Source organism: Cervus canadensis, chromosome 1 (assembly GCF_019320065.1).
Source record: "Cervus canadensis isolate Bull #8, Minnesota chromosome 1, ASM1932006v1, whole genome shotgun sequence".
In the NCBI taxonomy this organism is placed as follows: domain Eukaryota; kingdom Metazoa; phylum Chordata; class Mammalia; order Artiodactyla; family Cervidae; genus Cervus; species Cervus canadensis.
Genome location: NC_057386.1, coordinates 109,963,280 through 109,990,095, shown reverse-complemented (window position 1 = coordinate 109,990,095; position 26,816 = coordinate 109,963,280). Strand labels below are relative to the sequence as shown.

Genomic DNA, 26,816 nt, shown 5'->3' with positions numbered 1-26,816 from the left:
GCTTGTCGGGGCTGATGGGCCAGGACAGCAGTCCTGGTAAAACAGACAGTGAAATACTTCAGTGATTCTACTTCTAGAATTAAAGAGAAGTGGTAGGAAAGCAGAGACCTTCAGGGATATGGAGTGCTATTTCCAAATTTCAGTAATGACATAAAAAGTGCAGATTTTGAAGGGACAAGAGGATATGTCTTGACCTTAAGAAGGAAGGAGGGAGGGAGGTGTGATTGGAAAAGTTCCCTCTGCCGTTTATGTTTCAAGTCCACGGTAACCCGAACCCTGCAAGGATGGCGGGGAGGCCGCTCCAGGGGCCCCTCCTGGTGAGCACATGCGTGTCTGACGCTGTAAATGTCTCAGCGGCTTCGTGGTTTTGTTACACAACCAGCAGAGGAGAAGGTACTGCTGCTTCTGTCTCCCTGGTTCGCTTGGAAAATTTAGCAAGAACTTTTCCTTCATTGAATCCTCTTCTCCCACCTGCTGCCGTGTTTAGCAGCAAGCTTCAGGTGTCCATGTATCTTCCAGAAGCCTGGGAGTCTCCCCACCAGGCCAGGACACTGCCCCCCCTCCTGCCCTGTGCACCCCACACACACACACAAGCTGCCCTGCGGCCTCTCTGTCCCCTTGGCATGGGTCTGAAGGACGTTCAGAGCTATGTGGGGGCGCAGGCATCCAAGCTTGGCTCTGATGAGAGCTGAGGCGCTTGGACACACCTTCCCCCAGGTGCTGCGCCTACATGGCTGGGATGCTCTGCCTGGGAAGGTGTGGGTTTCTGCTAATGCTTTGCATTTGGATATCTTCCTCCTGGGTGGATGGGTCTCTCTCTCTCTCTTTCTCTCCCCCTTTCCCCTCATGTGCCCGTCTTTCTCTCCTTCCCTCCTTGTTTTTGTTTGTTTCTTTTGTCCCTTCCTCCTTCTGCAATGGTTCACCGCTGGGCCGCGTGCCATCCTCCACCCCCTCGCGCCTGCCGCCGCTCCCCGCCGCTCTGACCTCAGGACGGGGCCTTCTTTATGGAGTTTGTCCGCAGCCCGCGCACAGCAGCATCCGCCTTCTACCCGCAGGTCAGTCCAACCCCAGGGCCCTGCAGCCCGTGCGTGCCTGTCTGTCAGTTGAAGCCTTGACCTGGCCTTCAGCTCGGTTCTGAAAACACCTGGAATTGGGCTGAAGCTGAGTTTGAGGGGCAGTTGAAATTGAATTTCATCTTGGAGATGCAGTACCTTCTGTTTGTGGCAACAAAGGGGGCTCATTGTCTCCATCTTTGCCCACGTGATAGCATCTTCCCCTTTAGGTGTTTTTGTCCATATGACGTAGCAACCTGACTTAAAGGCTGAACTCTTATTTGTTTTTCCTCCCAGATGGTAAGTGTCATGAAGGCAGGGGAAGTTTTATCTTTTTTAACTTGTTATTTTATATTGATTAACCATGTAATCATACAAACATTAGTCTGGTCCACCATCTGCTTTTGTCAGTAAAGTTTTATCGAAACAGAGCCACATTCCTTCATTCACATCATTGATGGTTGCTTTTGTGCTTTTTCATGCAGAGTTGAGCAGTTTCAACAGGCCTTATAGCCCACAAAGCCTAAAATAATTACCATCTGGTCCTTGACAGAAGATATTTGCCAACTTCTGATTTAGAGGATAACTCTTTAACCACATCCTGGTGTGGGCTGGTGGTGCGGTTCTGACTCAGGGGCCGTAGACAAGAGATAACCCACAGAGAGGCCCAGAAAGCGCACCTGTACCAGAGAGCTGGGCCTGGTCCCCTGCATTAGCTTCTAACTTAATTTCATGGCATGGCACTTCTTCCTAAGTCTTTCTGGTTGAGGGCAGATGGTGGTTGGTAATTGCAAGCTATCTCTTGCTGCGTTTCTCTCTGTATTTATGGGGCTGGCAGAGTCTATGTGGTCCTTTTCTTTTTTTTTTTTTTTTTTGGCAATTCATTGAGCCTGGTGTAGAAGAGCAAACTGGTTCTTTCAGAACCAGGGATGATTTTGTCTCCCAGGGGACCTTTGGTAATACCTGAAGGTATTTTTGTCACAGCTGGAGCAGAGGGAGATGATAAGGGGGTCGTGGCTAGTGTCTGGTGAGCAGAAACCAGGGGTGCTGCTGAGCACCCACAATGCACCCAGTGGTCCCCACAACAAAGGCTTCGTGGGTACTCAGTCACTCTTTGCGACCCCAAGACTGTAGCCCGCCAGGCTCCCCTGTCCATGGGATTCTTCAGGCAAGAATACTGGAGTGGGTTGCCATTTCTTCCTCCGGGGGATCTTCCCGACTCAGGAATTAAACCTGTGTTTCCTGCATTACAGGCAGGTTCTCTACCACTGAGCCAGCTGGGAAACTCCCACAGCAAAGGCTTATCTGACCCTTAATGGCAGCAGTACCATGGTTGAGATGCTGTGTTTTATTTAGAAGGAGTGATTTTTTTATCATCTAATAGAGTATCTGATAATATTCTTCTGTAAGTACTCGAGAACCCCGTGTGAGAGAGACTAGGTGGCTTGTATTTTTCCAGAAATGCTCTTGGAGACTTGCTGTTCTCTCCAGATGTTCGCTGTTGGGTGCAGCCTCTCTAGGTGGGCAGGTCACAGTCCTGCCCTTCAGGCTGTTTAAAGGGAATGAGACAGAAAACCATGCCATGAAGCAAAACGTGCCAGCCCCCAGGCGAGGGTCAGAGACTGAAAGCAGAGAAGGAGGTTTCTGTTTGGGGCCCAGAGTGAGTCAGGGAGCATTTCACTAAGGGAGCAGCACTTGGAACACAGCGTTTCTAGCCCGTGTTGGTGGGGAAGGGAGTCCCTGAGGGGCACACAGAGAGGATTGAACACACGGGATTGACTCTGCTGGAAAGGCAGCCGTGGGTGTGGGTGGGTGTGTGTGTGTGTCTGTGTGTGTGCAGAAGCCCCCAGTTCTGCAAGTCGGGTCTCAGTCTGATAGCTCGTGCGGAGACTGGAAAGATGTCAGGGTAAGGAGTGATGGGGTTGAGTTGTCCTTCAGGAGGGTGAAGCTGGAGTGCTCGCAGGTAGGATGTGTGTGGGGTGGCGTCGGTGGGAGCTGGGTGGTTCTTGGGCGCATCTGGTGGGCCCTGGGAGTCAGCGGAGGGGAGGCTGCAGGACGAGGCCTCTCCTTAGGGGAGAGGCGGGAGAAGGAAACTCCAGGTGTGCCTGAGGTGTGAACCTGGGCAGTTGGGAAGACTGACCGGACCCGTGACGGACGTGGGCTAGGAGGACAGGGTTGAGTGGTGTGGGGCTGCTGTCTCCCTCCTCCCAGCCCGGGGGGACGGCCTCTTCACTCCTTCTCCAGGGGTTTTCTTTAGTGTAAATCTTGTGGTTTGAGTCAGGTGCTGGTCTGGGGGGTTCACTGTGCACAATGGCCTCCCATGGCCTCAGTTTGGGGTGCATGAACTCCCCCTACTCTGATGGAAGGGGGTACATGCCTGGTGGGGGGCGGTCCCTGGACTCCTTTAGCTCTTCCCCCAGGGACCAGCGGGGACTAGGAAGGAGAGGGATAGGAAGGACTGTACTTGTGAACAGCCTGAAAGGTTTTTGGTTTTTGGCATTAATTTTTTTTTTTTTTTTTTTTTGCGTTAACTTTTAAATCTCCTGCAGGTGTCTTTGGACCAGACGGCTGCCCCAGTGCTGGACGGCAGCAGCTTGGGGGTGAGCACAGGCCAGTCCGTGGACAGGGGTAACAGCCAGACCTTCGGGAACTCGCAGAGCTTGGGGGAACAGGGCTTCCCCTCTGCAAACTCCAGTGATAGCAGGTGAGACTCAGGAACGCCACACTCGTGCTACTGGGCGGTGGGGACGCTCTGACCTCAGAGGCTGCAGAGGCTGGGGGTCTGGATCTCGGGCCCGAGTTCTGACTCGACTACGAGTTATGTCTGGGAGCCCAGAGCAGTCAGTCCTCACCGGCATCTTCCAAAGGGGCTGGTGGTCCGTGCCCGGCCCTCCTCACAGGCTCCTGTAGGAACGCCAAGGCATCAGGCGCTGTGCAGGAGCTGGGCCCGTCCAGCCTCTCGTCTCTCCAGGCCCACGTCCCCACCAAGCCTGGTGGACGCTTCAGCTCCAGCCTCCGGGGTGCAGGAAAGGCATGCACGTTTCTGCTTCCTTGTTGCTCACGAGGGTAGAACAGTAGGTTCTCTTCTGCTTTTGGAAGAGGAACTGGGAATGTCTAGGCTGGAGAAGGCTGGGATCGACACGAGTCAGGACGCCTGGCTGAATTACAGAGAACACACTCCATCTCACGGCAGAAAGCCCCAGGCAGCTGCTCCTGCCTCAGGGAACCAAGCTCTCTGCCGCTGATGATGTTCACACGATGGCACAGCCTCTGTCCAGATGCTTGTCACAGGGACTCAGGCATCAGAAGGAAGTTCACTTCCAGGATCTTTCTTTAAAGGCTTCTTTAACCCCTGAGGTTCTGAAATGCTCCAGTGGGTCCTGGATCTGCCGAGTAGGAAGAGGAGGCCAAGACAGGGGCACCCGGGGAGGGGGGTGGGGATTAAGGAACTTCCGGATAAGCCCCAGGTTTGGTGTGACCCGTGCCCCGGGATCTGGGTTCAGTTGCTGAGTATTTAGCATCTTTATGAACCGTCATATTGTCAAGGAAGAGCTCGAGGAGCGGGTGATAGAAAGATCTGGGCACTGGGAGCAGGCAGACGGGATTCAAATGTAGACCCTTGATGCTTCCTGGCTCTTTGACCTTCACCAGGTCTTTTTCTTTTTTGACCGTACCATGTGGCATGTGGGATCTCGGTTCCCCAACCAGGGATTGAACCTGTGCCTCGTACATTGAAAGCTCGGAGCCTTAACTACTGGACTGCCAGGGAAGTCCCCTTCACCAGCATCCTTCATGTCTCCAAGTTCAAGAGGGTGGCTGTCACTGTTGTGTTTAGCATCATTGACTGTTTTGGACTTGGTGGGCGTCAGTTCAGGCCCAGTATTTTATACACGTTAACCTCCCAGCAACCCTGGAGGACAGGAACAGTGTCCTCCCCAGTTTATAGATGGGGAAGCTGAGGCCAAGTAAAACCAGAGGCCCTCCCACTGGTGGTGATGACCGTGGGATTCTGTACCCCGTGCTCCGGCCACAGTTACCTAATGCTTGCGTGCATGCTAAGTCACTCAGTCGTGTCCGACTGTCTGCGACCCTATGGACTGTAGCCCACCAGGCTCCTCTGTCCATGGGGATTCTCCAGGCAAGAATATTGGAGTCGGTTGCCATGCCCTCCCCCAAGGGAGCTTCCCAGCCCAGGGCTCAAACCCTCGCAGCTCCCACACTGCAGGCAGATTCTTTACCACTGAGGCACCAGGGAAGAAGGATGCCACGGGTGGGAGGCCCAGAGTGTCCCTCCAGGGAAATATCTTGGAAGTGGTCGAGCCTGACATAGATTATTCAGAGGGGAGAGGCTCGTTAGAGGAAGCAAGTTAGGACACGAAACCACTTTGAATTCTTTTTTTTTTTTAAGTACATTTATTTATTTTTAATTGGAGGACAATTGCTTTACAGTGTTGTGTTGGTTTCTGCCACACAGCAGTGTGAGTCAGCCACAGGTGTATGTATGTCCCCTCCGTCCCGAAGCTCCCTCCCGCTCCATCCCTCTAGATTGTCACAGAGTGCCGGGTTGAGCTTTCTGCATTACACAGCACCTTCCCATTAGCTCACTAAATATTTTTTACGCATGGTAATGTGTCTATTTCAGTGCTACTGTCTCCATTCATCCCACCCTCTTCTGCTGCCGCTGGGTCTGTAAGTCTGTTCTGTAGGTCTGAGTCTCTATTTTTGCCCCCACAGATAGGTTTATCAGATCAGCCCAACCAGCCCAGCCTGAGGGCAGCCGTGATGTCGTATATAGTCCCCGGGAGACACGGGGACCCAAGGATGGGGTTTAAATAGATATATATACTTATTTGGAAAGGGCTTCCCTTGTGGCTCAGATGGAAAAGAATCTGCCTGTGGTGTTTGATCCCTGGGTTGGGAAGATGTCCTGGAGAAGGAAATGGCAACCCACTCCAGTACTCATGCCTGGAGAATTCCATGGACAGAGGAGCTTGGTGGGCTACAGTAAATGGGGTCGCAAAGAGTCGGACATGACTGAGCGACTCAGACACACACACACGCTTTGGAAGCAGGACAGCCCCTCTGAGACATCCCCAGGATGTAGCTGGCCGTGCTTTGCTTCCGCGTCTGCGGTGTCCAGATTGTCCTGGCTTCCAGCTCCGTGAGAAGTGAAGGAGGAAGGTCAAGACCCTTAGGAAGGTTGCTCTCCTTCTCTGTTTGCAGCTCTCAGCAACTGGCGGCCAGCTCCCTGACCTCTTCCTCCACCCTGGTGGAGATCCTGGAGGCCATGAAGCACCCCTCGTAAGTGGCTTCTCTTGTGGATGAATGCAGGGGGTCAGAGGATCCCATGGTGTGAGCAAGGGTGCTGCTCAGGCAGTGGGGTTTGGTGGGTTTATACCTGATTCCTCAACAGCTGTGTGACCTTGGGCAAGTTACTTGACGTCTCCGAGCCCTGTTAGCTTGTTTGTAAAGTGGGACCGCAGTGGCTGAGTCGCAGGTGTTCTCTGAAGGCCAGGTCTTCCCCTCCCCCTTCTCCTTTCCCCTGCCACACCTTCTCGTGTCCAGCCACAGGGATTTCCCTGCGTCTGGGAGCAGCGGGGAGGAATTGTGCTGTGAGGGCCCTCCCTTCCGTGGGGGACTCTCTTCTTTCCGCACCTCCTCTCCCCTTGTGGCCTCCTCGGAACTCAGGACAGGTGTCCAGCTGCTCCCTGAGCAGAAGGGCCTGTCGCCGAGCTGCTTCATCAGCGCGGAGGTGGTGCACTGGCTGGTGAATCACGTGGAGGGGGTCCAGACGCAGGCCATGGCCATCGACATCATGCAGGTGAGGCCCCGGGGCGGCGCGGGGCTAACCGATGAACCACAGGCCCGTCGTGGTTCGGAAGGCACTTCTGTCCCTGACTTAAATATCAGACACAGTCTCCCATGTGCACTGAAGTGTTCTGGGCAGAATCTATACTTCTGACCCTCGGGGGGGAAATCCCTGTGAAAAGTGCCCAGGCAAAGCCCTCTGTCTGCCTCAGCGCCTTCCTGGCTCCCTGCGCTTCCCAGAGCGCTGGGCACAGTTGCGTGTGGTCTGTCCGCATCTCGTTCATCCTCCGCCCTGACCAGGCCCCTCGAGAACAGGGCAGCTCCGACCTTGTGTGCCCGAGTATTACTTGGCACATGGTAGGCACTGAGCCAGCCCTTGCTGAATTTAATGACATTGTTCAGAACTGGAATTAAACTCGAGAAGCGGGGAAGGGAAAGGTCAGTGCACACCATCCTGTCCACACAGAGGCCCCCATGGAGAATCAATGACATTTGATCAGTATGTGTCTATATAATAAAATTATTAAAAAATATACATGAGAATTATATTACACTCACCATTTATTTCTGGATAGAGAGGAAGGGAGAGACATGGGAGAATCCATAGAGATTTCTAAGTTTTGTTTAGTTTTCTTTGGCCACACTGCATGGCTTGCAGGATCTTAAACAAATCTCTTAAGTCTGTATAGCAAAAAGTTAAATTAGTCGAAGGTGGCTGATGGTATGACCTGAAGTTTCTTTGTATTTGTCTGTGTGTTTGAAATATCTAATGACACTGTATTATGTGTTTGCATTTTATAATGTAATCTGTATCAGGCACAGCGTTTAACACAGTGCAACCGATACAGCTGATAGGGAGGAGGGTGGGTTCTGAGGGCTGCCCCTCTGAGATGTTCCCCTGCAGGAATTTCAGAGTTTCGCTGACTCTCCTAGAAAATGCTGGAAGAGCAACTCATCACACACGCCTCTGGCGAAGCCTGGCGGACCTTCATCTACGGCTTCTATTTCTACAAGATCGTGATGGACAGAGATCCCGAGCGAGGTGAGGCTGACTGCTGCCTGCGAGGCAGGTGTTTCCCGGCGACGCGCCCCCTCAAATGACAGGGCTTCTCAGGCTCCTTGTGTGATGCTGTCCCCTCGGTTGACGGACATGTCAACCTCCCTGAGCATCTGTACTTAGTTTGAGCGTCACTGCAGGATAAAATAGTCTTAATTGAAATAGAGGTCACATAACATGAAACTAACTATTTTATTTATTTTTCCCTTTTTTTTTTTGTTGTTGTTGTTGTTTTTTGGTCATGCCATGTGGCTTGTGGCATCTTGGTTCCCTGATCAAGGGTTGAACCTAGGACCACCACTGTGAAAGTGCCTAACCACTGGACCACTGGGGAATTCCCCCAAACTAAGCATTTTAAAGGGGACAGTTCAGTGGCATGTAGGGCTCACAGTGTCACATAGCCACTACCTCTGTCTAGTTCCATGACCTTTCCATCACCCTGAAGGGACGCCCCATTCTCAGGGGTGCTCCCTCCCAAACTCCACCTCGCCCAGGCCCTGGCCACCAGTCAGCTGTCTTGTCTCTAAAGGCTGGCCTGTTCTGGACATTTCTACCCAAGTGGCCTCACGCACTCCGCGGCCTTTCATGGCTGGCTTCTTAGCGCCGTGTTTTCAGATTCACTGCGTCAGGCGCGAATCGGTGAAAACACGATCACCGTGCTGAGGCCCCCCCCCACCGCCCTCCGCAGTGGCTGTGCAGCAGCCCACCACCTGGCATACGACGGCAGTGGATGACTTCGCCAGCTTCCAGCGCAAGTGGTTCGAGGTGGCCTTCGTGGCGGAGGAGCTCCTGCACTCGGAGATCCCCGCCTTCCTGCTGCCCTGGCTGCCCAGCCGGCCAGCCTCCTACGCCAGCAGGCACAGCTCCTTCAGCCGCAGCTTCGGGGGCCGCAGCCAGGCCGCCGCGCTCTTGGGTAGGTGTCTGGGCTGGTGGGGCCCGGGGAGTGCTGGCGGGCAGCTGGGCAGAGGGGCAGTGCCGTGGGAACCAGGGTTAGGGCCGCCGCGGCTGCCACGCTGTGACTGTCAATGCTGCGGGCTCCTGCGCAGCTTCCACCTGCTGAGTGGGGCGCATGCATTACTGTCCCAGCCGACCAGCAGGGCTCGGCAGTTGTCAGATCAGGGCCAGGTGCTAGTCCTGCATGGACCGGACAGACAGTGTGGTCACTTTTCCCAGGGGGTCAGGACACAGTGGGTGTGAGCGGCTATTCTCTGCTGGTTTAGCCCCTGCCAGGGGCTGTCCCCACACCAGAGCATCTCAGGACCTCAGAAGAGGAAGGGATCTCAGAGGTGGTCTATTCCAGGCACTTACTCTGAGCGTGGACCTCCCCTCTGCCCTCCCCCACCAAATGTGCTTACTTTGGGGCATGCACCCCAGGACCCTTCCCTAAGGTGGGGTGAATACATTCTTATTGAATGATGGTGACCTCTGATTTTGAGAACCAGATTGATGAGTTGAGGTGTGAGTTCTAGGCAAGGCGTCGTGAGATTCCCCTCAAAGGCAGGTTGGAGAGACCCTGAAAACCCCCCAGAAGGAGGGGAACAAACATAACACAGGCCAGACTCCAGTGAAATTCCTGTTCCTACTTGGTCAGCCTGGAAGCGCCTGGCTAACTCGAGTTCTTGCCTGGCTGGTGGAATGGAAACCGTGCTGGTTTCCAGATCCTCAGAGTCACACAGAGCCCGCGTGGCCGGTGCCCTGTGTGAGAAGTGGAGCAGGGCACCGCCCACCACCGAGGTTCCCCCCAGGGGTGGGTGCAGGACCCCGTGTGTTGCACTTACCCCTTTGTTAGAGTTTCTGCTTCTGGGAGAAGTAGTATCATTTTGGTTCTTGACAGTTTCTTTAGGAACATCTAGAACTAAGCAGAATCTTTCATGTGTGCATGTTTTCTGGGAAAATGCTCTTACTATTTCAATAGCTCCCATGATTGTTACAGTGGACTGCTGCCCATAAAGAAATGCCATTGGATTTGAGGGGGAGGGAGGAAATGGGGCCGATCACAGTTTACAGAAGCCCCGGGTCTGGCCTCACCCAGAAAGACAAGAGTGGAGCCCTGGTTTTTATTTACGTCTGAGCCAGCTTCAGGCCATTGGTCAGGAACTCTATGTCTGACCCATCTCTAAAACACCCATCTTGGTTGAGAAGGATTTGCGAGCAGGAGCCCAGGTCGGATGAGCTACTTTGGTGCTGACCTGGCATCAGTGGGCAGCACCCGGTCATTGGGACAGGGCATTGCATATGTATGCTTATTCATGTCCGACTCTTTGCGACACCAGGGACTGTAGTCCACTAGGCTCCTCTGTCCATGGGATTTTCCAGGCAAGAATACTGAAGTGAGTTGCCATTTTCTTCTCCAGAGGGGTCTTCCCAACACAGGGATCAAACCTGCGTCTCCTGCATCGAGGAGGGTTCTTTACCACTAGGGCCACTTGGGAAGCCGGGGACAGAGTATTAGACTTCAGTAAGAGTTTCATTTCTTGAGAAAAGATTATAGAACTGTTGCCTTCCTGGGTTGAAACCAAAAAGCAATACCCCCTCCTCACTCTGGTCTAGGCTCCTTGGTCTCTGGAATTGGAAGATCTGGGGCTCAGCCTGGCTGAGGTTCTGACTTTGATCTCGGCCAGGGCAGTTCCCCTCCATGGGCTGCTGTTTCCTCATCTGTAGATCGGGGGTGGGATTAGATTAGAGGAGGCAGGCTATGAACAAACACGCCTATTTGTTCATTTGTTTGTTTTATAATAACTTTGGTTTTAGATTCACTGCAAAATTGAGCAGAAAGTACAGAGTTTCCGTATACCCCCTGCCCACCCCTGCCTCTCCCGCCGTCGACATATCCCCACTGAAGTGGGATGTTTGTTAGAGTCGATGACCCTACCCCAGCACGTCATTATCAGCCAGGTCCACGGTTTCCCTTAAAGTGTGCTCTGGGTGTTCTGCCTTCTACGGGTTTAGACAAGTGTATAATGACATGTACTCACCATTCTGGGGCTTCCCAGGTGGCGCTAGTGGTGACGAACCCTCCTGCCAATGCAGGAGACATAGGAGATGCGGGTTCTATCCTCGAGTCAGGAAGAGCCCCTGGAGGAGGGCATGGCAACTCATTCCAGTGTTCGTGCCTGGAGAATCCCGTGGACAGAGGAGCCTGGTGAGCTATAGTCCACAGTCCACAGAGTCGAAAAGAGCTGGACATGACTAAAGCGACTTAGCACAGCACGGTAGCGCTCACCGTTAGAGTATCACACAGAGTAGTCTCACTGCCCTAAAAATCTGCCTGTTTTTGTAAATAAAGTTTTATTGGAACACAGTGTGCTCATTCATTTAGGTAATGTCTGGCTGCTTTTGCACTCTTAACAGCAGCATTGAGTAGTGAGAACAGAGACCTTATAGCTACACAACCTAAAATACTTACTACCTGGGCCTTCATAGGAAACATTTGCTGAGCCCTGGACTAGACGATTTCCAGGAAGCGTCTAGAATCTGCAGATTCACGTCTATATGCTTGGTTGGTTGCTCCTCCTCCTCACCCCTGCCTTCCTTTCCCTCCCCTGGGCGCCCCCTCCACCTGCACGCTGACGTAGCCGCCACTGTCCCGGAGCAGAGGACCGTGACCCTGGATGTGGACGTGAACAACCGCACGGACCGCCTGGAGTGGTGCAGCTGTTACTACCATGGCAACTTCTCTCTGAACGCGGCCTTTGAGATCAAGCTGCACTGGATGGCTGTGACCGCCGCAGTGCTCTTTGAGATGGTGAGCCCCCACCCCATGCGCGGTCGGGCCTGTGCAGGGATTCTCATCCCTTAAACAGCTGTTTTCAGTTCAGGCTCCTGTTACCTTCACCTGGACCCTTGTAATAGCCTCTTTCAAAAAATTAAACATTGTGAAAAATTCAAACAGTCGGAAAAGGTGTCGATTAGGGGGTGTCTGAGCCTTGGGGCTACTGACATGTAGGACGGATTGTTCTCTGTCAGGAGTGGAGGGCCTGGCCTGTTCACTGTAGGATGTTGAACAGCATCCTTGGCCTCTACCCACAGTAGCACCCCCTCCTATGTCAACCAAAAATATCTCCAGATTTTGCTAATGTCCCCAGGGAGGGGTGCGTTGCCCCCAGTTGAGAATCCCTGGTGTAGAGCAAAAAGTAACCCTTTCTCTCACCCTCCCACCGTTCGCTGGAACTTCCATCTATTGCCCTGACACTTTGCTGTTATGGTGGAGACATTCTGTGCAGGTAGAGGCCCTGTCACCTTTTTTTTTTTTAACAGGTAGATAATTTTCTGAGAATTTCCTATCACCTATGTATCTTCTCTATGAATAAGTCGGCATCTTTTTTTAAAAAATTGGTTTTGCCTCCTTTTCGGTGGAAGGTTTTTGAAATAACGTTTGTTTCTTACAAGTTAACGTATGTGGTATTTCCCTGGCAAGTCCGGTGGTTAAGACTCAGTACTTCCACTGAAGGGGGGCTCAGGTTCGATCCCTGGTCCGGAAAGCTAAGATTCTGCATGCTGCTTGATACAGGAAAAAAAAAAGGAGTCGTGCATAACAGGAAACTCTGTGTTTCTGTGCTTCCCACCAGGTCCAAGGTTGGCACCGCAAGGCCACCTCCTGTGGCTTTTTGTTGGTGCCGGTTTTGGAGGGGCCCTTTGCTCTGCCCAGTTACCTGTACGGCGACCCGCTCCGGGCCCAGCTGTTCATCCCACTCAACATTAGCTGCCTGCTCAAGGAGGGCAGCGAGCACCTATTTGACAGTAAGAGACACCCCCCTCCTGAGGGCTGTCCCCTGCACCGCGCCCCCCCACCGCCAGCGTTGCCTCCCGAGGCACCGGGAGGGAGGTCAGCTTTTCGTGGGTGGTAAAAAGAAGGGGCCTCTGGACAAGGGACCAGCATTTAATCCTAATTTCTTCACTCAGTGGCTGGCCAACCCTGGACAAGTCACCTAATGTCTCTGAGCCTCAAATGGCCTTGTTTCTAAAATGGGGGTGGCCCGAGCTGCCTTGCCAGCTCAGGGACACCTTCGTGTGGCCTGGAGAGCATGGTGGGTGGGGAGGGGGCGCTGTTGTTTGAGTTCTCCCCACGGCCTCCTCTCTCCACTCCAGCCTAACTGGTTTGGGTGGCAGGAAGCTGAACCTCATGGGAGGCTTGCATCACTGCCCCACGCAGAAGGGCTGGAAAGGGGAGGCAGTGAAAGTGGAGCAGGACAGTGTGCTGTTGTGCACGGCTGAGGCGCCTTAGCACCTGGACGGCTCCGGTCCCGTGGCCCAAGGAGGCAGAGCAGGAGGAGGACGAGGGACCCCCCGATCCCAGCCCTCCCCCAGAACGGAGCCCACGGGGCCGACCTCGCCCGCTGCTCCACCCTCGCCCACCTGACTCCAGGGGCAGGTGTGGACAGATCGCGGGGTGAGCTGCGTTCACACGGCACGGACTTTTCATCCCCAAGTGCACCGTGATGAGCCTATCGTTAGCTCCTGCAAAGCGTTCCCTAAGCTCACAGATGACCTTTTTATAAGGAAAAGCTAGAGTCACTGCTGGTGATTGGAACCCTCTAGCTTCCTAGGTGTAGAAATTATCAGTGTGGAAGAAGAAACCTTAGAGGCAAAGGAGGTGCTTTCCCCGAGTTCTCGTGAGTCCGTGGCGTGGTTCATGGCAGAGACCATTCCCCCCTCACCACCCCGCACTGGGGTGCAAAGAGCTTTTGTTCTGAAGGTACATCTGTATGTTTTTTACATCTTGGAAGACATTTTTGTACAGACACAACATTTTATGCAGTAGTTGGGAATCCAGGCAAGCTGCATGACCCCTGGAGGCCATAGATCCCGTGATCCTTGGAGTTTATGACATCCCCCACCCCCCACATTCTCGTTTCTTTCCCCTTGTGGTATGGCCGCGGAGGGACCGTTTTCTGCAGTCCTGAAATTGCCAGATGTTTATATCTGTGTCTGATGACTTTAAGCCAGGCACCACCTCCTATTGCTGTTGTTAATATGTTGTGGAGAAGGCGAGATCTTCACCCAGACCGTCCAAAGACTCTTCTGGGGTCTCCCACCTTCGCTGTAACTGGGCAGGAGTGCTCACAGGGCTGGCCCCGGAGGACATTGCTGTATGAGCTGATGGTTTTCCCTGCCAGTCGTAACCAGTCTGCAAGGCCAGCATCCTCTGTTGGTTGCCATGGTTACGGCTGAAGGAAAGGCATCCTAGTTGAAAGGAATGAGGGTTTGAATCTGAAAGTCGATTTTCTTGCTTCTGTGCCATCTCCGCTGTCCTCTCCCCTTCTGATAAGAAGGGATTCAAAATCTTAAAAACATGACAAGAACACTCTGTGTCTTGTTTTTACCAATTAAAGCCAAAGTCTTTTTTTTTTTCTTTTGCTCTTTGGTTACCCAGAATCCTCACATCTATCATATGTATAAAATTCCAAAGAAGGAAAGAGCAGCCAAGCCCCTGCAGGCGGCCCTGGCCTCTGGGACGCTGTCTTGAGTGGTTGCTGCTCTAGCACTCAGCACTTTGACCCCAAAAGCAGCCCCGGCCCGTGGCCTCTACCGTGTGACAGCTGCCTCAGCCCTGCCACCTCCTTGCCCTGCTCCTTTCCTCACACCAGCCAGGCCGCAGCATGAAGTGGGTGGTGGGGGCAGGCACCCATCTACCCCACTCCATGCCCCTCCCCAGCTGATCACTTTTCCAAAAACCATTTTATATTGATTTGCTTCAGTTTCCCCACCCCTAAACTGGAAAATTGGTAAATCGTTTTTCTCTCCTTGGAAGCAAATAGCATGCACTTAAAGCTTGTCCTTCGCTTGGATTTAATATCCTGCTCCTTTCTGCTTTTGGCACAGACTTCATTAGAATGAGTCTCATAGCAAGTTCTGGCTGCTCATGCTAGTCGCTGAGGACTTGTGTTCCTCCCCTTTCTAGACCTTGATGGAGCTTGGGGGCTGTCATTCTCTTTAGGACGTTCCTCCTTGGGGTGGAAGCCAGTTCTGAAAGCTGGTGGCGTGGAAAAGCAGAGCTCAGGCTCAAGGGGGGAGAATTGCCAAGAGTAGTAAGGGATCATGGAGGCCGGACCCAGGGATGATTGCAAAGCTTAGAATAGCAACTCAGCATTTATTTTTTTTCCTTTCAGGCTTTGAACCAGAAACATACTGGGACCGAATGCACCTTTTCCAGGAAGCCATTGCACACAGGTTTGTTCTTAACAAGAAGGAAGCATGGGGAAGCCCCGGTGTTTGTCTCAAACAATGAAGCTAGTCCATTCCCTTTCTGGGGAGACAGATCCAGTCCTCCAAGGAGAGATTTACTGTGTATCTCCGACAGGTCCCTCTGCCGTAGTTTCAGAGATAGGCACCTCCTGTCCAGTTCCTGGAGCTGCAGTTTTTCAGGCCCGACTCCCTCTCATTCATGTTGGTGGGCGAGCAGAGAGCCATCTCCTCGGCCTCCACCCAGAGCCAAACTTGCCAGGAGATGACCGGTAGAATTTTTCGGGAGCCCCTTGACCCATGTTGAGAAGACAGTAAACACTTAACAATCGATAGATACATTCAGTGGCTACTTACTGAAACCTGCTGTGTGTACCAAGGAAGGCCTTTCCTGGGCTCAGGCCAGTCCAGCTCTGTCTCCAGAGTGTCACTAGCTCAGGGTCCGGTGGCTGCCCGGTGTTAATCACAGAAAATCAAAGCCCCCTGTGCTGCTTTTAGGGTCATTTCACCTTGTTCAGGAGCCTTCAGCAGTCCCAGCCCCGCCGTGCACACACCCGCCCCATCGTGCATACTCACATGCACACTCATACCCCTACCATGCACACAGACACCTACCATGCACACACCACTGTGCACACCCACACCCACCATGCACACACATACCATGCACACTCACATCATGCGCACACATACCCCTACCATGCACACAGACACCTACCATGCACACACCACTGTGCACACCCACACCCACCATGCACACACACATACTGTGCACACTCACATCGTGCACACTCATACCCCTACCATGCACACAGACACCTACCATGCACACACCACTGTGCACACCCACACCCCCTGTGCACACACACATACCGTGCACACTCACATCATGCGCACACATACCCCTACCATGCACACAGACACCTACCATGCACACACCACTGTGCACACCCACACCCACCATGCACACACACATACCGTGCACACTCACATCGTGCATACTCACATCATGCACACTCACACCCCTACCACGCACAGACACCTACCATGCACACACCACTGTGCACACCCACACCCACCGTGCACACACACATACTGTGCACACTCACATCGTGCACACTCATACCCCTACCATGCACACAGACACCTACCATGCACACACCACTGTGCACACCCACACCCACCATGCACACACACATACCATGCACACTCACATCATGCACACACATACCCCTACCATGCACACAGACACCTACCATGCACACACCACTGTGCACACCCACACCCACCATGCACACACACATACCGTGCACACTCATCGTGCATACTCACATCATGCACACTCACACCCCTACACGCCCACAGACACCTACCATGCACACACCACTGTGCACACCCACACCCACCGTGCACACACACATACCATGCACACTCACATCATGCGCACACATACCCCTACCATGCACACAGACACCTACCATGCACACACCACTGTGCACACCCACACCCACCATGCACACACACATACCGTGCACACTCATCGTGCATACTCACATCATGCACACTCACACCCCTACCACGTACACAGACACCTACCATGCACACACCACTGTGCACACCCACACCCACCGTGCACACACACATACCATGCACACTCATATCATGCACACTCATACCCCTACCATGCACACAGACACCCACCGTGCACACACCACTGTGCACACCCACACCCACCGTGCACACTCACATACTATGCACACTCACAGCATGCACACACACTCCCACTGTGCACATACACACCCCCACTGCACACACCCACCATGCACACAGACACCATGCTCACACACTCCCACCATGTGTGCATGCACACACTGTGTACACACACACACACCTACTGTGCACACACCTCATCATGCACAGAGACACCTCCACCACACACACACACCCACAGCCATAAGATGAAGTCCAGACCCTTCAGCCTCCTCCACCCAAACTGGCCCAGGCCTGCCTTAGGTCTGCCTCTGCCCTTGTCTTTGATGCCTGGTAAAGGCTGTGAAGTAAGTGCCAGGGACCTGGCTTCCTCCTCCCAGGAGGAGGGTGTACGATTCGGGGCCGTCAAGTGAAGAGGTCGGTGGGAAAGGACTCTGACGCGAGAAGCAGACAGGCCTGGTTCACCTCTGCCCCGCCCACCCCTCCACCAAGCATCCGGCCGAGGAGTCGTGAGCTGCGCTGCGTCCATGCTCTCCTGGCTTGTTGGCAGGGTTCCCTGACATTCCTGTCACCTAGTAAGCCTCCAGGAGATGGTAGTTACTATTAGGAAGACCCCAGCTGAGTTTGTCAGCAGGTTGTGCTGATCCACACTGAGTAGATAGCCTTGATGGGAAAGTTGAGAGGAGGAAGGGTGAACTCCAGAGCTGTGCCTGCATGTGCTAGAACTGGCCGATGGTGATGAGCTCACGGTTCAAGCAGCCGATCCATTTAATTTACGCATCTGACTTCTCGTGTCCTTCAGCAAAGAGTTATCAGGTGCCCTTGTGAAACCAGGAGCTTCTGCCGAGGATGCAACACAGCACCTCCCCAGAGCTCAGTCCAGGAGACGAGACAGGACTGTACCTACTTTAGTTCTGCCTCCTCACAGCCCTTGTTACAAAAACCCCTCAACTCAGGGCAGGGGTCGCGCTCGCCAGCACATCCTCTACGGCACTTAGCAGGTGGAGCTGTGATGAATGGGCTTCGTGGAAACAGAAAAACAAGGCCCAGAACCATGCATGGATGAAAAACAGCCCCTCCTGCCTGTTTCCAGAACACAGTGAGGCAGGGCCCTGTGTGTTTCTCGGCTTAAGGAAAATGACTGCAGTTACGGCATTTCTCAGTGCAAAGCCCTTATTGAGAACCACTGCACTTAGCATGGGAGCACAGACAGGAAGGGGAGTGAGGCTGGCCAACTCAGCGGAGTTAAGACAAGGGCCTTCCCTGGGGAGCTGAGGGTCTCGGGGGTGGGGTGGTGGAGGGGAGAGGGAGGGAGTGCCAGTGCAGTGGAGTGAGGAAGGAAGCGGTGAGGATGGAGAGGAGCAGTGGGGATGTTCCCCTGGGACTTTCCAGGTCCCCTCTCCCCAGGCTGGGCCACCCGAGGGTTGTGTCAGCCACACTCCGGCCCAGGAGGTCCTCAGCAGCGTGTCTCCCTGTCTGTCCTTTAGGTTTGGGTTTGTACAAGATAAATACTCTGCATCCGCTTTCAACTTCCCAGCAGAGAACAAGCCTCAGTACATTCACGTCACAGGTGAGGCGCCCCAGGCGTGGTGTGGATGGTGGGGTAGGATGGTGTGTGCGGGCTGGCCTGGGGTCCTGTGCCTCCCTCCCTTCTGGCGGCACCACGACCCAGCCGTCTCCCTGCAGGGACGGTGTTCCTGCAGCTGCCCTACTCCAAGCGCAAGTTCTCGGGGCAGCCGCGGCGGCGCCGCAACTCCACCAGCTCCGCCAGCCAGACCCTGTTCTGCGAGGAGCGCGTGGGCTACAACTGGGCCTACAACACCATGCTCACCAAGACCTGGCGCTCCAGCGCCACCGGCGACGAGAGGTTTGCCGACCGGCTGCTGAAGGACTTCACAGACTTCTGTGGCAACCGTGACAATCGGCTGGTGGCCTTCTGGACCGGCTGCCTGGAGAAGATGCATGCCAGCGCCCCGTGATGGGCCAGGGTGCTGGGAGCTGGCGTCCCACTGCCCATGAGACTCAGAGGGGGATGGTCAGGCAGGCTCAGCGGATGGGGGTTGTGGGGGTGCATGTCCCCCACCAGTGTCCATCCTCTCCCCGAAGGGAGGCTGCAGGAGCCGCTGTGCCCTGGGAGCGGGCGGGAGGGCAGCCCCGTGAGCATCCGCAGTCTGGCGAAGCGGGACCTGCCGCTTCCCTCCCAGGAGGAGTGCGCACAGGATGTATAATTTTGTGAAATAATGTACCATAGGCTCACACAGCTGTATATACCTGTACAGAGCAGAAGCGGGAATAAAGTGCCCCAGGCAGCATCTCGGTCCCCAGCCTGGTCCCTGGCGGCAGCTACCCCCTCCTGGGCCAGGCGGTTATGCCCCGTCGCTGGGGCCCTGGAGGCTGGTGACATGGCCGCGGACGCTGGGGAGGACTCCAGAATCCACCTGGGGCGTGTGGCTGTGAGTTCACTGGAAGTCGTTTCTGAGCTGAGAGCAGGAAGAAGAGCCTCCTGGCTCCTGCCCATCGGGAACAGGGTGGTGGTCCGAGGCTGGGAGTTCTGGAGACGTTTCTCAGCTCGCTGATTGCGCCGGGGGCAGGGAGTGCACACAGGCCCCCTATATACCTGGGCAGCACCCGTCAGCCTCCCGGATGTAGAAATGAGCCTTGGGTGAGGAACCACATGGGGGTGGGATGCGGAAGGAAAGCGCCGGGGGTGGGGGGGGTGTGGGGTGGAAGAAATGCATCCCGTTACTGAAGCAACAAGAATTCAGCCAGCGGGGCTTCAGAGCAGGAGGGGCCACCTTAGTCCCAGCCGTGGTTTCCCAAGGCTCCTCTGCACAGGAGCGCCTTAAATTGCAGGCTCCACAGCCTCTCTTGGAGATTCTGATTTGGGGGCTCTGGACTCTGCGCTGTAAACGACGCCTAAGTGACCAGGCTCTCCATGGTCCATTTGAGAAGCCCTGCCCCCAGACCCTTCCTCTGGGCTTCTTCCCACTTACCTCACCTGCAGCCCTAACCCGCCTGGAAATCTGGTTCTCAGACCAAAGCAGAGCAAAGGTCACACACCGGAAGGCAGAGGACTCGCGAGCAGGGTGAATGACAAGTGACGGCTCGATGGCAGTCGGGGCGGACGGAGAGCCACAAGGACCTCTCAGAGCGTGGGGCCCCAAAGCCACAGGACCCCCAAAGGCTGGGCCAACACTGCCAAGTTCTCCGTCAGAGAGGCACAGAAGCCCGTCTCCTGTTTGTAGAGAAGTGAAGTGAAAGTCGGTTGGTCGTGTCTGACTCCTCCTGACCCCCCACGGACTGTAGCCCACCAGGCTCCTCTGTCCACAGAATTCTCCAGGCAAAAGAATACTGGAGTGGGTTGCCATTCTCTTCTCCACCGGATCTTTGCGACCCAGGGATGGAACCTGGGTCTCCTGCACTACAGGTGGATTTTTTACTGTCTGAGCCAGGGAAGCCTGTTTGTAGGAAGAGACCCATCAAAACGAGATGGAAGGTTCGGGCAGTACAAGAAACGAGCACACGATACACAGCTGAGACGCCACGAGGCTTTGCTCACGTGGAGGGAGCGGGGGAGAAGGCAGAAGAAACCAGTCACAAGCCCCTTCGGTTACCTGGAAAACAGATGCGTGAAATAATAATGGTTGCACCATTCCTTGAGCCTGTGTTCTGGACAGTGTAAGCATACTTGCCATGTTTTCCGTCTTGTAATCTTATCAACAGCTGTCACGACCAGATGAGGGTGGGAGCCCCAAGGTCACACACCCAGGCCATACAGCCGACCGCGGCTGGAATCAGGTCTGTGGGACCCCAGAGCCCAGCCAGGCCCCGTCCACTGCCCTGTGCCTCTCCTCTCCCCGGGGAGCTAGGACAGGGAGGCGTCGCCCACCCTTCCCTCCTGGGGGCCCTCTGTGCCAGCTGACTGTTCCGCTGAGGTGCAGTGTCAGGTCTGGTGGGAAGGGCCCTTCCTCTCCCCCAGGCTGCCCCCCTCTGGCCTGAAGGCCCTGACGTCAGCCTGCAAGCGCTCCAGGCAGCTCCTGGCCTTCAGGCTGGCCCCAGGCCTGGCCTGGAATGTGCGGGTGCCGACAGCTCAGTGCCACCAGCCTGTACACTTGACCTCTGCCCGCTTCTGCGGCTGCGGCAAGAGCCATCTGTTTCTCGGTGAGTCCTCACAGCAGCGTTCCGAGAAGGAGCCCTCTTCCCCGTGAGGGTGAGAGGAGGAGGAGAGCTGCAGTGCCATTCCCAGAGGCCCCTGGCTCTCTGAGCACTTTCTCCCTCGGCAGCAAGTCTGGGTGAAACCCGGGGGCCCCGGGGACTCCAGAGCTTCCCTTCTCCACCGGCAGGAAGCCAAGGCTGAGAGAGCCCCCTTCTCAGTCCTTCAGCAGCCTTGGTGGGAATGGAGTGTCACGTCCAGGGTTGCTTTTCCAGGCGGGGGGACGGGAATGGAGCCTGGATAAGCAACCTGGGACGTGGTTTTCAGGGCAGCTCTTGTGTTTCCCTTTCGTGGTACCCGTAGCTTGCCTCTCCAGCTGTCTGTGCTCCTTGAGAGCAGAGAGCAGACCTCGCTCACCGTGTACCTTCACTGCGGGTGCCCACGCCACACGGGTGCTCATATAGAATGGGTTGAATTCATTCGTTCAGCCAACATTTATGCAAAGCTGGACCAAGGCGGCCCTGCACTCCCGGTGAAGGACAGCAGATGCATAAAGTACGGCAGAAATAGAAGAGGGGGCGTAATTTTGTACAGGGGAGCTGGGCAAGGGCTGTTGTGCCTGCCCAAAACTTCTGACTTGAATGTGCCCGGAGGTCCACTGAGAGCCTGGTGTACCACCAGCCGGTTGGAAACTTGGGAAGGGAAGGAAAGAAAGCAGAAGAAAGGTAACCTTGACCCCCTCCAAGCCGCCGGTATGCGTCCACTGTCCAGGTGCTGGGGCCTGAGGACAGTCCCTCCCCACCCACCCCTGCTCCTCAGGGAAGTGGAGGGACTTAGCCTGGGTTACTGAGCGCACACACACAGAGGAAGGACTGGATTCAGGATTCTCCACCCCAGGATGGAGACGTGGGAGCCAGCAGCCCACCAACAGTGGCTTCCAGGGCGGGGTGGCCATGTCCCAGAAGCAGGGAGGACAGGGCTGCGAGCCTGGACTCCCCCACAGGGATGCGGGCTGGGTTCGGGGCTCCCCAGGGCCTGACCACCGCACTGGCCGCCATTGGTAGTTGGTGCTGGGAGGATGAGAACACTCCAGGGTGGTCTAACACAAAGGATGTGCCTTGCCTCAAAGCAGAAGTGAAATGGGACACACTTCCCCTTGTGAGACAGGAAGCAAGTCGGCCCACCCCCTCACCACCGCCTCCTGCAGGAGCGGGAGCCTGGCTGCCACTGCTGGGGTCTGAGACTCAGAGGACGACAGAGAGGAGGCGGCCTGGTGTGGGGACCCACACAGGGAGCTGGGGTCCACCTCCCACTGTGCTCGCTGCCTCGGGCAGCATCCCTGTGACTGGAAGATGCTGTTTCTACCCAGTGTTATGATTTAGGCTCTAAGGGGGTTGGTCTCCGGGCAGAGCCGCAGCCAGCCCGTCACTGCAGGAGGGAGGTGTGTGTGGTTTGTTTGCTCATTCACTGTTAACACATTCAGCTTCCACTTTCCCATCCATCATTACGTTAGGACCCATCTACGTGCCAGGCTTTGAGTGGATACAGGAGGGAGAAGGACACGGTCAAAGGCCACACAAATAAATATGGTGATGGCTGTGAAATAAAAATAGGTGGGAAAGATGCTCCAAAGGCCATGGAGAGGCCACTGCACAAGGTCTGATGGACACCTGACCGAGACTGGGGCTCATGGAGGCTCTTCCATGGAGACCTGGTGGATGGCAGGGCTTGCAAAGGGCAGAGACGGTAGACAGGGGAGCTCCTGGCTGCAGAAGATTTCCTGTGATGGAAAGAAGCTTCAGGGGTAGTGGGGGACGATGTCGTCGCAAAGACTGGATCATGCAGGACCTTGCAGGCTTCACAAAGGTTCTACCTGTTTGGTGCATCCTCCAGGGGTGTGTTGAAGGCTGGGGGACCTTGGGCAAGTCTTTCTCCTCCCCCTGCCTCAGTTTCCTCATCTTTTCAGTAGGAACATGTTCACTGTCCTTGCAGGGTTTGTCGAGCCCTTACATAGAGCGCCGGCGTGGCATCTGGCATGGCGGAGGTGCCCCCTAAGTGGAGTCATTAGTCTAATCGTGACTGAGCCGGGCCAGGAATCAGGCTCCAGTGGCTGCAGTTTCTGCCTCCCCCGGGGTGCTTCCAGGAGACACGGAGCCAGGAGCTGTCATCGGGCTGAACACACTGGCCCGAGCTCCAGCCTGCTCTCTGCTAAAGCGATTCCCTGCTGTCACATCACTGCCCTTTGCCAGTCACGCTAATTACGCCTGGAAAGTGGCGCTGGGCCACAGCCACAGCCAGACTAGGAGCCCATGGCCCCTCCCTCCTCCTAGTCCCTGTGGCGCCCCAGGCAGGATCCAGCAGATGACTGACTAGCCTGGTCTCTGCAGACACCCGATTCCTGCCATGGCAGCCACGTGCCTGCAGGTGAGCGGCAGGGGTGACGCAGAGCCCGCAGCCCCGGGCCTGAATACAGCAGGACTGCATTGTCCTGCAAGGGTAGAGGCACCTGGAACCCCTCTCTTTTGATTCAGGGAAGGAATCTCCCTAGAGCGGGGAAAGGAGCTGGCCCGGAGGCACGCACGCCTGGAAACATGCGGGTGCCCTACTTGCTACCTGGCTCCTTTCTAGCAACAACCCCTCATGCTGGGGACCACTGGCCACTTTTACAGATAAGGACCCTCTGGGGATCGGGGTCACCCAGCTGACAAGTGGGAGAGTCTGGTTTCTACTCCAGGTCACCATGATCTTGCCTTGGCACCCGACCCTTGGCTGGTGGCCCTTTGGGCTGGGTTTTGCTATATTTTTGTATTTCATCTGACATAAGCCGGATTGTAAGAGGCCTGGAAGCGAGGTGGACAAGGTTGAGCTTCGGTTTCTTCATCCAGCAAGGGGCCACAGGCTGGAGGCACCTCAGCGCTGGGTTGGGGTGGGGCCCCCCTTTGTGGTTTCAGAGAGGAAGTCAAGGTCTGGAGGTGAGGGGCGGCTTGCCCAAGGTTACAAGGGTGGTCGGGGCAGAGCTGGGCCAGGTGGGCTTTCCTTGTGTCTCCTTTGTGACTTCCCTTGTTGGCCTCTGGGCCGCTGTCCAAGTTCTTTCCATTGCAGAATCCCAGTCCAGGCACCCTGGACTTTCTTTCTGCGTCTCATTCCCCTGGCGAACCGGTCCTGTAATTCTGGCCACCATCAACATACCTGTGAGTCTCCACTTGAGACTTCTAGCCTCAACTCTGAATTTAACCTGTCTGTCCAGTTGCCTTCTTGGCCTTCCCTAGAGACCTGAGAGAGAGCATAATGAACTGGATGTGCCCATAACACAGCTCTTAGGAATTCCCTGCTGGTCCAGTGGTTAGGACTCTGCACTTTCACTGCCAAGGGCCTGGGTTCTATCCCTGGTCAGGGAACTAATATCCCACAAGCCATGTTTTGTGGTGAAAAAAAAAAAACCAACCAAAATACAAAAACAAAAAACAGGTCTTGATTTAGCTGCATCCTCCCTGCTACCACCTAAACCTGCTCCTCCCACAGTCATGCTAGTTCTGGTCAATCCTGAAGGAAATCAACCCTGAATATTCATTGGAAGGACTGATGCTGAAGCTCCAGTACTTTGGCCACCTGATAAAAAGAGCCGACTCACTGGAAAAGACCCTGAAGCTGGGAAAGGTTGAGGGCAGGAGGAGAAGGGGGTGATTGATGATGAGATGGTTAGATAGCATCACTGACTCAATGGACATGAATTTGAGCAAACTCCAGGAGATAGTGGAGGACAGAGGAGGATGGCGTGCTGCCGTTCATGGGGTCGCAAAGAGGTGCACACAACTTAGCAACTGAATGACAATAAAAACCATCACCTACCCAGTTTTCAGGCTGAAAGCCTTGGAGTTATCTTTTATTTTCTTCTCTCCACCCCCACATCGAATCCATTAGCAAAAATGTACTGTGACCCTTCTTCCTACCTCCACCTTTATCTGAAGCAGCAGCCACTGGCTGGTCCTCCTGCATCCTTCTTCGCCTTGAAAACTTTACTCACAGCAACTAATGTGCTGTCTTTCAAACACAAAACAGGGTGTATCCTTCTCCTGCCTGAAAACCCACCAGTGACTTCCCGTCAACTTGGGATGAAATTCCAACTCCTTGCCATGACCCACATGGCGATATGGGGCCTGGGCTTCTGGATGCTTCTTTTGACTGCTCTTACTCACTCTGAAAGAGGCAGTGCCTCCTCTTTCTACTCCATGAATGCCCCAAGGTTGCCCCTGCCTCGGGGCCTTTGCATGACTCTCCTCTCTTCTTGGAATCCTCCTCCCAGGATCGTGGCTCTGTTGCTTCCTCATTGTTGATGTCACCTGTCACCCTCCCTGACTCCCCTGTCTAGAGAAACACCATCCCTCTGCCCTCCACTGCCCATCACACCCCCCGTCATCTCCCCTTCACCGCCCCTGACATCACCTGAATCCACCCGCGTCACTGGCCCACGCGTGCACTGTCTTCTTTCCTCAGCGGAATGTAAGTTCTGGGACTGTTTTCCATTCCTGCCTCAGTACTTACAGTAACAGGGTGCCTGGCATGCAGTGGGTACTCACTGAGTGCCCGATCACAGAACCGAACACAAGGGCCTAAGTTTCACATCGGGTTCATCCTGCGTTGCTGTCCCCAGACTCTCCTGCAAGACAGCACTTCCCTGTCCTTTGATTTCTTTACAACAGTCATTTCTTTAGGTGCTCAGAGGTCGCTCGGTCACCTGCCTGCTCTACCCCCTACAAGCTTTGTGACCTTGGGCAAGTTACTTAATCTCTCCGGGCCTCGATTTTGAGAGCTGTAAAGTGACACTGCCCACCTCAGTGGTGGGCAGTAGGTGAACGTGTGTGTGTGTGTGTGTGTGTGTGTGTGTGTGTGCACGCGCGCTCAGTTGTGTCCGACCCTTTGCAACCCCATGGACTGTACTGCCGGGCTCCTCTGTCCATGGAATTTTCCAGGCAAGAATACTAGAGTAGGGTGCCATTTCCTTCTCCACTGTTGCCTCTACTGCGATTTTCACCACCATTGGCACCAGTTTGATTCTTAAAAGACACGACTCTTGTTTCCTCTCTGCCTCCAGGCAAGAACAATTACCTGGCCAATTTGCCTGCGTGGCACCCTCCGGGGACTTCCTATTCCACTTGGGAAGAGACCAACCCCCCGGGAGCAGCCTGGCAGCCGCACCTCCCTTTGCAGCCTCAACCTTGCACAACTTTCTCTCTTGTTCAACCCTCTGCAGTCACACCAACCTCATGTTAATTCTTCTTTTTTTAAAAAAAGTATTTATTTATTTGGTTGCGTGGGGCTTAACTGCAGCATGTGGAATCTTTCATGGTGGCGTGCAGACTCTCTAGTTGTGTTGTATTGGCTTAGTTGCTCTGTGGCATACAAGATCTTAGTTCCCTGACCAGGGATTGAACCTGAATTGCAAGGCGGATTCTTAACCACTGGGCCACCAGGAAGTCCCCTCATGTCAGTTCTTTGTTCAACGGCTGCTCACCCCACGCCAGGCACTCTGCCTGGAATGACCCTTCTCTCTTCCTGCCCCTGCTTGAGGCCTCCTCACTTGGTCATGGCCCTTCAGCCTCCCGAGACCTCTGACGGGGGCTCCCTCCGGCACCCCTCCACCCTGCAACGGGGAGTCTTCTCTGCCACCCTTGTTGCAGCCATGAGCAGGCACGCACGCCTGCCCTGGTTGGATGTGTGCCTTTCCTACGAGACCCTAAGCTCCACAAGAGCAGAGATGCGGTCATCCTCTGCCACCTTTGCACTCACGGTGTTTGCATATGGTAAATATTAAGTGAAGGAGTGGGGAGACAGCCTTTGGATTGCACATAGAACC

General features: G+C 54.6%; 1 protein-coding gene and 1 long non-coding RNA gene across 10 annotated transcripts in view; one reads left to right on the top strand and one right to left on the bottom strand.

Annotated features, from left to right (window-relative positions):
* Nucleotides 1-19,121, top strand: part of DEPDC5 (DEP domain containing 5, GATOR1 subcomplex subunit) — a 72,582-nt gene extending 53,461 nt beyond the window's left edge. For 3 of the 9 annotated variants that reach the window (XM_043435657.1, XM_043435651.1, XM_043435717.1), the window contains 11 exons: nt 990-1,055; nt 3,602-3,756; nt 6,276-6,353; nt 6,618-6,873; nt 7,794-7,902; nt 8,606-8,830; nt 11,493-11,662; nt 12,486-12,657; nt 15,027-15,087; nt 18,297-18,379; nt 18,496-19,121. In XM_043435657.1, coding sequence (XP_043291592.1) covers nt 990-1,055; nt 3,602-3,756; nt 6,276-6,353; nt 6,618-6,873; nt 7,794-7,902; nt 8,606-8,830; nt 11,493-11,662; nt 12,486-12,657; nt 15,027-15,087; nt 18,297-18,379; nt 18,496-18,788 — 1,668 coding nt within the window. In that variant the 3' untranslated portion in view covers nt 18,789-19,121. Of the gene's footprint in view, nt 1-989; nt 1,056-3,601; nt 3,757-6,275; nt 6,354-6,617; nt 6,874-7,793; nt 7,903-8,605; nt 8,831-11,492; nt 11,663-12,485; nt 12,658-15,026; nt 15,088-15,217; nt 15,693-18,296; nt 18,380-18,495 lie in introns of those variants that run through there. The other 6 variants (XM_043435684.1, XM_043435676.1, XM_043435702.1 and 3 more) reach the window with 4 other exon arrangements.
* Nucleotides 8,845-10,572, bottom strand: LOC122420555. The gene is made up of 3 exons (XR_006263319.1): nt 10,458-10,572; nt 9,696-9,772; nt 8,845-9,051 (listed from the first exon to the last, which is right to left on the bottom strand). It is a non-coding gene; the product is annotated as an uncharacterized LOC122420555 (long non-coding RNA).
* Nucleotides 19,122-26,816: the final 7,695 nt, after the last annotated feature.